General features: G+C 32.1%; 1 protein-coding gene across 1 annotated transcript; it reads left to right on the top strand.

The window, feature by feature from the left end:
* The first annotated feature begins 5,851 nt into the window (after window positions 1–5,851).
* LOC120086234 (DEAD-box ATP-dependent RNA helicase 53, mitochondrial-like) lies at window positions 5,852–10,476 on the top strand. The gene is given in 8 exon segments (XM_039042780.2): window positions 5,852–6,431; window positions 6,882–7,009; window positions 7,129–7,540; window positions 8,174–8,272; window positions 8,429–8,653; window positions 8,969–9,130; window positions 9,992–10,359; window positions 10,361–10,476. Coding segments are annotated over 8 exon segments (1,869 nt in total). The 5' UTR covers window positions 5,852–6,029; the 3' UTR covers window positions 10,434–10,476.
* The last annotated feature ends 2,571 nt before the right edge of the window (window positions 10,477–13,047 follow it).

Genomic DNA, 13,047 nt, shown 5'->3' with positions numbered 1-13,047 from the left:
CACATCTTATGGATGTAGTTACAACATATTTATATGGATCCATTGATAATGATATTTATATGAGAATCCCATAAGGATTTAAGGTACCTGAAACATATAAATCAAATTCCCGATAATTTTATTCAATAAAGTTACAAAGTTCGCTATATGATTGAAACAATCAGAACGAATGTGGTACAATCGCCTAAGTGGATATTTATTGAAAGAAGGATATCAAAACAATCTAATACGTCCATGAAGAGAAACTAGTGACAGTTCCGCAACGGAAGCGGGGATCGATCCCATTTTTTTATTTTACATAATTTCAGAAACTCCTAATTTTGAAAATCAACTTTAGCAACTTGGGTATCGGTGATGACAGGACTTTCGAATCAAATGCGCTCACCCAGCGAGAAAGGTTTTATCGGCTTGACCTCTTTTCGTCAGTAAATAAGGTCTCGACGAGCCAATCAAAGATAGCGGGAATGACCAACACATAACATGAATAAATATGCATTAATAAATTTAGATTTACAGCATGAATTTCATGGGAAATTGAGAAGGAGAATTATTACATTTGAATAACACATCTTCACGAATTCCCTCGAACGGACCCCGATCTCTTATTTGATCAGGTATAGTCATTTCCTTACTTACAATGTATAGGAACTACGACTATAGTCGAACCTTCTGGATTCTCTAAGGTTGAGAATTGACAGGAGTTGTGGGCTCTGCCCAACATTGAAAGAGGGAAAGAAAAGGATGAGAGGGAGAGAAGAAGATTTTCTTCCCTGTGGTTTTCTTGGGAGAGACCTAGAGAGAATTTTTCAGGTCCAAACAAAAATGGAAGAAAACAAATGAACTCTCAACCACTCACTACACGTAACATTATGAGAGAATAAGGGGGAATTAGTTTGTGTGTGTTCGAATCATATTCAACTATTTAATTCATCTAAATCATTTATGGTATTTAATATAAATCATATTTATATTAAATTTAATTATATGAATCTCATTCATATAATAAGTATTTGAATCATATTCAAATTCCTCTCAAAATATTGTATATTATAATGTACGAAATATATTATATTAATTATTTCACACATATAACTAATTTAATTAATTATATCATATATAATTAATTCCCTCAATTAATTTGAACACTTCAAATTAATCGAAACAAAATTCTCAATTAAATCCTCGCTGAGCTACAAAGGGGGCCTTATGGACCTGTAGATTAAAGCTTCGATGGTGCTTGGATAATTAATTAAACTCTTTAGTTAAATTACCCAATTTCCATTAACTATCGGTCATTCCACTAAAGACCAATAGCTGCAGCTTCGCACTACAAATATATTTTTGTTTCTATTGGATATAACCAATCAACAGTGCAATGACCCTTCACGAATTACTCGTAAGTATAGCTAGGTCAAAATTACTGTTTTGCCCCAATAGTTACATCAACTTCTTAAGTCCTACTGATTCCTCTAATGAACAATAAGTCATGGTTCAACTATGATCAAGTCCCTCGGCCAAGAGAGGGTGTGACCACATTGTTCAAGCCCCGTAATCGGCCATTAAGGGAGCAATTTATCTACTTACCCTGACATCATGGAAGAAGTGAATTTTGTCTTGTGTAGCTGTGTTCCCAACTCCCCAATCAGATAAATCCCCAAAATGGTAGGCTTATTGAGTTGGCAATCTGGCCACTCTCACCCATATAAATCAAATGACTTCTTTCATTAGTAGGAGTTCATAACTCACTCAAGATTTAGGTCATGTCACTTATGGTCTTCCTGTTGAAATGTAAGTCTCTATTATTAACGGTATTATATAACGAGGCTAACCATTTCGTGGTCCGCTCTTATACAAACTCCTTGTATAGGACACCCTCGCTCACATGTCTTCACATGAATGATCAAGATCATATCATTTGTAGCATTTTACAATACTTGTAACATCTACAAAGTGGGTCATATCTGTAGTGTCACTAGGATAAGGTACCCAACCTTATCCATCTACTGTAAACCGTTTAGGTTATTATTTAAATAAGATCTACCTGTATGTCTCTGTATGCTTGTTTAAATTATATAAAATAACTTAAGATTTTAGTTTATTGGATTGAGTGTATGCTCATAAAATAACAATTATTTTATTAATAACAATTTGTTTATACAATGTTTACAAACTAAGAAAATACAAGAGATTTAGGACACCAATCCTAACAGTCCATGTGTTTTTATAAAGAAACCACTGTTAGGATTTGCTATTATAACTGTGTATGTTGATGATTTAAATATAATTAGAACTCCTGAAAAGTTTTAAAAGGCAATAAAATATCTTAAGAAAGAATTTGAGATGAATGATCTCAGAAAAACAAAATTTTTCCTTGGCTTGCAAATTGAGCATTTAGAATATGAGATATTTGTTCATCATGAGATGTTTTGAAAAGATTTTATATGGATAAAATACATCAATTGAAGATTCCAATAGAAGTTTGTTCATTAGATGTGAATAAATATATATTTCGACCTCGAGATAATAATGAAGAACTTATTGGTCCTTAAATACCATATCTTAGTGCAATTAGTGTGCTTATGTATTTTGCTAATAATACAGGACCAAATATTTCATTTTCAGTAAATTTATTAGCAAGATATAGTTATTCTCCAACTAAAAGACATTGGAACAAAATTAAGCTACTTCGTTATCTCCGAGGAACAATTGATATGGGTTTGTTTTATTCAAATAAATCAAATTTTGATCTAGTTAGTTATGTAGATTATGGATATTTATCTGATCCACACAAAGCTATATCTCAATCAGGTTATCTGTTCACATGTAATGGAATTGCTATATCATGGCGATCGGTGAAACAGACCATAATAGCTACTTCCTCAAAGTATGTTGAAATTATTGCAATTCACGAGGTTAGCCGAGAATGTGTATGACTAAGATCAATGACTCAGCATATTCGTGAAACAATGGTTTGTCTTCTAGTAAAAATCTTCCAACGATATCATACGAAAATAACATAGTATACATATCACAAATCAAATGAGGATATATTAAAGGAGATTGACAAAACATATTCATCGAAGCTTTTTTACACTCGTGATCTTAAAGAAAATGACAACATTACTGCACAGCAAATTTGTTCGAAAGATAAACTGACAGACTTATTTACAAAAGTATTACCTACCATAACCTTTGAAAAATTGGTGCACAACATTGGAATGTGGCGATCAGAGATCTTAAGTGATGCTTTCATGGGGGGAGCAAATATATTCTTTTAAAAGTATAAATTATATTAAATATGTATTATTTTTCCTTCACTAGGATTTTTTTCATGAGGTTTTTTCCTAGTAAGGTTTTAATGAGGTATATTTCATATATATAATGGGCATCTAAGGAGGAGTATTATACATATTACAACAATAATAATAGACGCACATTAGTGTCATGCTTAGTGTCCAATGCCAAATATCATCTTTTCATTAGCACATGTGTTGGTCATGTGTCATTCAACCACCCATGCATAGTGTCCAAGTGTACCACTTTCTACTTGTCAAGATTCTCTATAAATAAGTGGTCATTTGTGGATTTTGTAGATATACATACAATAGTTGAAATTCTATGAATTTTAGTGAAAGTGGAGCTTTTTGGAGGATTTTTCTATTTTCTATAATTTTTCTTATTTATTCTAAATTTAGTTATTTAGTTATTTTATTTTATTTATATATTATTTTAATATTATATTTTTTCCGATATTTATATTTCGGCCGTGCCTCGTTTTTCTTCTCAAATTCGTACCAAAAATCATATTATTGTTTTTTCATGGTAGTCCCAACTCCCCACCATTTAATAGTGTTTTGGAATAACTCGGGAACAAAATCAAAATTTTCTATATATACTCATGGAAATTTAAATATAAAAGCTAATAACTTGAAAACAGATTAATCTGAAAACTATTAGCAAAACAAATTTATTAATCAAAAGCTAATAATTATATTAGTAAAAAAACTAAAAAAAAAGAGAGAACGAATTAGCTCATCTAATTTATTTATTTTTATTACATTCATTTTTTTTTCTCAAAGTAATTCATTGGCTTTAGAAGTGGGACAAAAAAAAAAAAGAAAAAAAAGAAAAATTAAACCAATCCAAATTCATCCAATAGTTTGATTTGATTTCTAGTATAAAATTGGACATTGGTTTGTATTTGGAGAAAACAAAAAAGTATTGGTTTGGGTCGATTTTATTATCATCTGTCAAATTACATTAGACGTTGTGTTTAACCAACAATGTTGATGATAAAGATATTTTTTTCCCAATGTGAATATAGTTCAACAACAGTTAGCATGTATATGCACTTTTTCGCTCGAAATTTGGTGTTAAAATTTTCAAACTTCACATTTATTATACTATTTTGATTTTAGACATTTGATAAATCTTTATGAATTAAAATTTTTAACCAATGAAGTCATTAAAAAAAAAAAAAACATATATCAACAAGATATGAGTTAAAAAATATTCTCATGATAGGAACATATATTAGCTATCAACTTCTTACATCGATTAATAACTGACGGATTAAATTTCCTATTTAATTTAGTTGGGTTGATTTCTTAAAGTAAAATAATAAAACAATAAAATTTGAGAACTAAAGTTATAATTATTTCATTGAAGAAAATTAAATTTAAATATTTAACGATTTTGGCCTAAACTTAAAAGTACTTTAATTTTGAGTCATACCATGGAACCTCTCTTGGAGGTGCGATCTCTAATTGAAAAAATTGGGACTATGTTATTGTCTTTTGATAATGTCTGCTTCTACTTTGTGCAAAGAGATTGGACTATGTCATCATCTTTAAAGCTATTTAAAATAAATAAATAAAATAAAATAAAATAAAATAAAAGTCGAGCTTTGTAAGTTTTTGTGCTTGCTTAATGGTCGATTTGGTACAAAATGAGTTTTTATAGTTTTGTTTTTAACATTATTATTTCTTAAAATTAATTTGATAATTATAGAAATATCAATAGAGGGTGAAATAAAAAAAAAAGAAGAAGAAGACAAATATGAGAAGATGAAAAATATCTAATAAAAGACTATTGCGATATATTTGATTTTTGTAGTAATCATCGCATCTAAAACAGTCTTCTAAACAAAGTGAAAGTTATGCATTAATAATTTGGGAACAACATTTTAGAGAGTCTATAATAATTCAGGTAAAAATTAAAAGTTTAAATTGATATAATTATCAAGTCAACACGAGTTTTTGCTCAATTATGTAGTTCTTATCCCATTGATTGTATTAAAAAAATATATAATCATTATCTTTTTAATTGATATGATATTTGTTGAATACAATATTTGGGACAAAGATTCAAATCTCATACTTGATCTGCGTCCATAAAAAATAATACCAAAATTTAAAATGTCGACGTGGCAAAAAAAAAAAAAAAACGTTGGTCTATATTTTATTAAAAACATTGATAGAAAATCTAAAAAAGTATCATTGTTATTTTAATAAATAAACATCGGTAAATTAGTTAAAAGTTTCATTATTATATTATATAGTTTTTTTTAATACAAAAAGTACAATTGCATTTAGGGGGAGATGTTATATTAATGACCACTAAACTAAGATCACTTTAGTACATTGTTACTCATCTTGAATATTTCATATTTGTAAATTTTTGTTTGGAATATAATGAAGATGGTTTATTTTAGATGACCATATTAAAACCTTCAAAATATATAAATGTTGATAAAAATGTGACGTCTCGAACGAAATTTAAGTATATATATAATTTAATGATAAATTGAACTAGTTCAACTGATATAGTTGTGAAGCCATTAATTTTAAATGCCCAATTTATCTTATAAAAAAATGTGACAACAAAATCTATAGAGGTCGGTTGTTGCCCTAATTCGCTCTTCGAATTTTCTTAAACCCTAGCCAACCCCATCAGCCATCAGCCATCTTCATTTCATTCACAATTTCTCTTGGAGCAGCTCTGTGTTAGTTGATTCGTGCTTAAGGACGATGATGAGTGCAATTCTTCTACGGAGATCCGCTGCCTTAGCGGCCTCCAGAGGTAGAATCAATTCCACTTTGTTTGCCCCAATCGCGAACTTCTTAGCGTCTCCAGTGGTTATTAATGGCGGCGTTGTACCTGCTGCTGAGTTTGGACATTTATCTAGTATTGGGGTGACGGAGAGGCCTCTGGGTTTTGGTTTTCAATCGAAGGGATTTCATGCGACGTCTGGGCCGTTGAATTTCAAGGCGTCGTTGGTTTCCCAGGCGGAGTTTGCGGTGGAGGAGTATGATGACGGTAGCAGTAGTAGAAGTGGTGATGAAGGACTCGAGATTGCAAAGCTTGGGATTGCGCGGGAGATTGTCTCTGCTTTGGAGAAAAAGGGTATAACGAAGCTCTTCCCGATTCAGGTACCGTGTTTCTCATTTCTTACATTTTTTCCCTAGCTTCTGCTGCTGGATGAGATCAGAGACATGGATAGAATCGTAGAGAAGAAGTTTCGACGAATTTGATCACTTCTTCGAACAACAATTTTTTTTTTTTTTTTTTTTTTAATCCACTCTCTCTAACCCCAGCTTGGATATTGAACTACCGCAATGAAATTATGCTTTTATTTCTTATGGATGAGTCGTATTTGTTATGAGAGCTATAGGCCATGTTCCTTACTTCGAGACATTTTGGCTGTACGTGATATCTGTATTTCGGGATATGCTTATCGTCCTATTCTTCAGTCGAATAATGCAATTTACACGTTTCCATTCAGGCTGATATTAGTTCCGTTTGGTTATGTTTCGAAACTCGTTTTTCATTTGCATCGGAGTCTGAAAATGTGTCGTTTAGCCTCTACAATCTTTTTTCAGAGGGCCGTGCTAGAACCAGCAATGCAAGGGCGTGATATGATTGGTCGTGCTAGAACTGGAACAGGAAAAACGCTTGCTTTTGGAATTCCCATCTTGGATAAAATCATTCAGTTCAATGCGAAGAATGGGTTTGTGCTTTCATCTTGCTTAATTTCCTTCCAGCGTGCTTTAGTTTCTACTGAATTCTTCATCTGGGAAGGGTGTGGATTGTTATCTGTTAAATTTTAATTCGTTAGAAATTATGCAGAAGAGGAAGGAACCCGTTAGCCCTGGTTCTAGCTCCAACAAGGGAACTTGCTCGGCAGGTTGAAAAGGAGTTTGAAGAGGCTGCTCCTAGCCTGGACATGATCTGTGTTTATGGGGGGACACCAATTTCACGCCAAATGAGGCAGCTTGACTATGGTGTTGATATCGCTGTTGGCACACCTGGTCGCTTGATTGATCTTCTCAATAGGGGTTCTCTAAATTTATCAGAAGTCAAGTTTGTTGTTCTTGATGAAGCAGACCAGATGCTTCAAGTAGGCTTTCAAGAGGACGTTGAGAAGATCTTGGAGAGGTTGCCTCAGAAACGTCAGAGTATGATGTTCTCTGCAACAATGCCATCTTGGATCAGAAAACTATCCCAAAATTACCTAACCAATCCATTAACAATTGATCTTGTGAGTATGTTGGCTATTTAATATATTTTCTGCTTCTTGGAATTTATTTATATCGCTTAAAAGCATAGCCATTCAATTAATTGACTTAGAAACTGAAGGTGGGTTGCACATGATTTTTTGAATAATGAAAAGTTCTCCTGCTAGTCAAAATTCCCCTTCAATTTTCTCATGAAGTTTTGGTTTCAGGATTAAAAATTTAAAGATTTTAAAACGCTTACAAACGTGATTAGTGTTCTGTTGAAGGTACTTATAAAAAGCATTTTAGTTAACGGCACTACCATCAGAAAGGTTTTGTGAACCCACTTAGTAGCTAAGAGCTTGTTTGCTCATTGCATTTTTTTTTTGTTTTACTCTCACAAGACCCTGGGAAGTGAAAAAAAAAAAAACCCATCTTCATAAAAAGGAAAAAAACAATGTTGATTCTTTCTTTTGCATTATTTAATGTTTATCACAATAATTTATGTATTGCATTATGAATGTTATGATTTATTTCCACATTTGTTTCATTTGTACATGGGGTTTTGAGGGGATAACTTTTTAAAACTAATGGAAAGGCAAAAACGAAAAAAATATGGAAAAGCCCATCTCTATGTAATTAATACATGGGATTTGACAAAACTTACAAATTTTCAGGTTGGAGATTCTGATCAGAAATTGGCAGACGGAATTAGCTTATTTTCAATTGTTTCAGACATGTATGGAAAAGCATCAATAATTGGACCTCTGATAACAGTATGGACCCAGAACTTTTCTATTTGTTTGTTTTTGTTTTCCGTGTTTGGTTTTTTGTTTTAATTTTTATATATATTTTCTTATCTGGCCCTATTATTTCATGTTGTTGACTGTTTGCTTTCATTTTGCTGTTGCCATTTATTATCTGCTTGTTAGGAACATGCAAAAGGAGGGAAGTGTATTGTTTTCACTCAAACTAAACGTGATGCTGATAGATTAGCCTATGCAATGGCAAGGAACTTCAGATGTGAAGCTTTGCATGGAGATATCTCACAGAGTCAGAGAGAAAGAACTCTTTCTGGTTTTAGAGAGGGACATTTCAACGTTCTAGTTGCAACTGATGTTGCAGCAAGGGGTCTCGACATACCTAATGTTGATCTTGTAAGTGATGATCTTTCTCGATATTTCTCCTCAGTTTTATCTTGTTATCTGGTATGTAGCTTCTGGGTGCATGGTGAATTATTCAATACTTTCTTCTCAATAATTGACCTTACTCCATCTTTGAAAATAGACTAGAGCAGTGTAATAGTAGTATCAGGCCCTATCATCTCTCTTCCTCTTGTGCTGTTAGGAGTATTGGAGGAAGTGGTTTGAAGGTTGAGGGTATATTTTGTCTGTATGTGATTAATCATTATCATTGTAAAGATTCTTTCTGACACTGCTTCCTTTTATTTTTTATTTTATTTTTTTAATCAGGTAATACATTTTGAGCTTCCAAACAACACAGAAATATTTGTCCATAGATCGGGCCGTACAGGTCGTGCTGGTAAGAGAGGTAGTGCTATTCTTATTTACACAGAGGATCAATCAAGGGCTGTAAGAATGATTGAGCGTGAAGTGGGATGCAGATTTAATGAGGTTAGGATCTCTCTTCAGCGTCAAAATTTTGCAACTTGGGATTCTGTTAAATACATAACTAGAACTTCATCCACGTTTCTACATTTTTACTCCTGAGAATATAAATATTAATATCTGAATTGAGGATAAGGAGTAGGCTTAAGAAAATATCTATCCTGCCTTTACTCACAGTAAGTTTCTGGCTCCAGTAACAGCCTCCACATAGATGCCTGGATTCCCTGGATACCGTTTCATACATTTTTTAGAAGTCGAGGATTCATATTTCAAGATTATCTTACATATAAAAGAACCAAGCCTATCAAATATTTTCTAAATCCTATCCCTGAATTTTTTAACTTTAAAATTGAGATGGCTTGTTTTAATCTCACATGATAAGCATATATGAACATAGCTCAACAGTAATTGGCTTGTACTTTTTCTTTTGACGTCGGAGGTTCAAATCCTCATATTTCATTACTTGTACTAAAGAAATCTCACCTGTTAACAAGCAACACCTATAGACAACTATAAAGGGTGGGTTTCCATGCATATTTGTGTTTGTTGAAAAATCTAAATCAACTCATGCACCGCCCCCACCCAACCCCCCCCCTTATTTTCTAAACATCTTCTGAATATTTAGAGGCATTTGTCATGAATATGAGACAAGTACGATAGGGAGGAGGTAGGATGAAATATCTGTCCTATATTCTGCGTAGTTGAGTAAATCCAGGGATACCAATCACTGTAGGCGCTACATAATTAGATAATTGACTTCCCTAGTAACCTCCCATCTCAGGAACTAGGAGTAAATATTAGTCCGCGTTGGAGTATATCATTACTTGATGTGGAATTGACTCTGATCGCTTTGTTCTTGATTATCAGCTTCCAAGGATTACTGTTGAGGCTGGCGCTCATGTGGATATGTTCAGTGGAGGTGGTGGTGGTCAATTTGGCACTTTTGGAGCATTTAGAGATCGTCGAATGAGTGATTCAGGTCGTTTTGGCAGCCAAAGAGGTCCAAATTTCAGTCGTTCAGGAGGTTATGGAAGTTCTGGTTTTGGCCGATCTATGGGTAGAAATAGTGGACCTAACTCTGGGAATTTCGGTTCATTTGGTCGCAACTCAAACAATGATGGAAGTTTTGGTGGTTCTGGTTCTGGACGTTCGGGTGGGTTTGGAGATTTTGGTAGTTCAAACCGTTCTGGCAGGTTTGGAGATTTTGGTTCAGGTCGTAGTTCAGGATTTGGTGACAAGTTCTAGAAACTCTGGCTTATTTGGTGACAATATGGATGCAAATCAGAGCTATGAGAGAAGGCAATTTTAAACTAAAATGGTGAGCGATGTTCTTTACTAGAAATTTGAAATTCGTAATGGCTGGTTTCCAGATTTTCAACCTCAAGAGGGTGACACCATGTTAAGGAGATAAGGGTTCTTTTTCAGAATAAGTTCAGATGTTCTTGTAGATTTGGTGACAATCTGCTTTTATGCAGGGGACAGCATGGGGAAATAATTGCCTTGGATTCATGAAGAATTTTTTTCATAAGCAAGATGACATGTATCAGGGATTTTGAAGTAGGGCCATGACCATGTGCAACGAATGCCACAATTTCTTATATTTTCTATTGAGATTTCAAATATTTTTGCAGTTAATACAAATGTTGTATTCACTTTGATGGTGAATTATCCTCGAGATTTTAGGAATCATCCTGTAATATATGGTCTCGTGTATAAATCGTATTAGGCATATCATCATTGTGTTGTATTTTACCCTTTAAGAGGGTTTTTTCCCGTCTTGCTCATCATTTCTAAATCTATTGTAGAGGGGTTACATTTGAATCCATAACAAAAATGTTGTAAGGGAATACTCAACGCTAGAAAGGATCAAATTTGTTCTTGCGTTTGGAGAAAGAACATTGTAGCGATTTGACTCTAAGTCGTAGAAAAAATCAAAGACTTGGAAATACCAAATAGGAGTTTGAAAAGTGGATGTAGGCCAATTGTGTGAAACCATTATAAAATTTTGGGGAATTGGAGTGTATAGCGAAATTTGAGGTTTTATTTTGAAAAATGGTAAAATCGTCCCATAATAAGAATTATGGCAACTCCAAAATAAAAAACATATACTGCTAATTGTTTTGCCGTCTAATTTTGCTCATATAGTTAACCTAATCTCTATATTTAATTATTTTTTTAGATTCTATTTAACTACTTTTTGAATTTATCTCATCTTAATAAAATATTCAGATTTTTCTACTAAATTTATATTTGAAATATCTATATATTATTAAATCTTCTTTATTCATATATTCTATTCAAATCTCTAGTTGTATATGCTATGTTTGATGTTATTTTAACATTTTTGGAAAAAAATATCACTTCTTCAAAATTAGTTCCATACATTGCCATAGCTTGTTACTTACACAAAGGTTTCATTGATCTAGGTTTTCTTGTGGTTTCTTTACAATTAGGATTTGATTTAAAATATAAATAAACCAATCTCTTCCTTAAATAAACCAATCTCGTATAATTATTGAAGCTTCTCCTTGAATTATATTTAAATTTATATTTTATTATCAATTTAGATTTTATCTAACTACTTATCCATTTTTTTTAATTAGAATAAACAAAAACTTACTGTTTTTTCTATCCAATTTATATTTGAATTTATTTTTTATTATCAAATTTGATTTTATCTAACTAATTATTTATTTATTTATATGTTTATTACAAATTTGATTGTATCTAAACATTTTTTTTTTATTATTTTATACATATTGTTATCAAATTAATTTGATCTTTTTCTTTCCTTTATATTTTCGATGTTTTCAATTTTTCATATACAAACATGTAAAAATGGCTTGTTGAACCTAAAAAGAAAATTAAATTTTAAATGTTTGACACATGTGGGTGTGTATATATATATATTTCAGTTTATTATTATTATTAGTATTCTTATTTTCTTCTTATTATTATTTATTAAAAGAAGATAACAAAAAATCCTAAATCTCATTTTCTTCATCTTCTTCACTTAGCCGCCCCCAAAATCTCATTTTCTCCTTTGCATTCTCATGTCTTCGTTGGTTCAACAATTCTTTCTTGAATTCCATCACCTTGGATAGCTTTTAACGATCACCCTCACTAGGTTGTCGACCTTTTTTCGCCTGCACACATTTTTCCTGCTTTTGTTTCTACTTTGAACATCATTTTCAACAATGACATTCCGGGATTGATAGGTTTAAAGTTGGCTTTCAAGATCTATGGTCACATGGAATGAAGATGATGAGACTCCCTACAACTGATTTAGTGTCAAACGCAATCATACTTCCAATGGTCACATCGTCATGAAGTTGTAATTCATTCGCATATTCATTTGCCAACAACTTTCCTGGTAAAATCAACTTTGCTTTGCTCTTTCTCACCTTAGAGGAAGTCCATTGTTGTATACATCCATAAGTTTCTAAGGACCCCTATCGGCAGCTCGTCATCTTCCCTTGCATAAAGGACCATATTGGATGATTTTTAATTTTGCTTCTGGAATGTTTAGATACCATGTATTTGTGGTTCTAGAACGTCTAAGTAGAATGTATTTGTGGTATTATTTTCATTTGTAGTTTTAGGGTAGTTTTGTCATTTACTAATTAGTATTTTTTATTATATAAATTTGTTTTGCTATTTTTATAATTTTGAAACTTTTTTGCCATTTTTCAAAATGAAACTTTGAAATTTGTTGTTTTTCTTGTCAGCCCTAAAATTTTCGGTGTTAATTTCTCCATTCCTCTTTTACTTCCTTTTGCAATTAATTTTTTGTTATATATTATTGTATGAAATTAATTGCAATATTTGTTTTTTAAATTAATTGCTTAATGTTTATTTAGGTTGGTTGAATTTATCTTTATATATCTTATAGATCTTTTTATTAAAATTAGATTGGGTGCGTA

This window comes from Benincasa hispida, chromosome 9 (genome assembly GCF_027475165.1).
Source record: "Benincasa hispida cultivar pf3 chromosome 9, pf3_genome.v1.1, whole genome shotgun sequence".
In the NCBI taxonomy this organism is placed as follows: domain Eukaryota; kingdom Viridiplantae; phylum Streptophyta; class Magnoliopsida; order Cucurbitales; family Cucurbitaceae; genus Benincasa; species Benincasa hispida.
The sequence above is the reverse complement of the archived record's forward strand: the minus strand, read 5'-3'. Positions and strand labels throughout refer to the sequence as shown.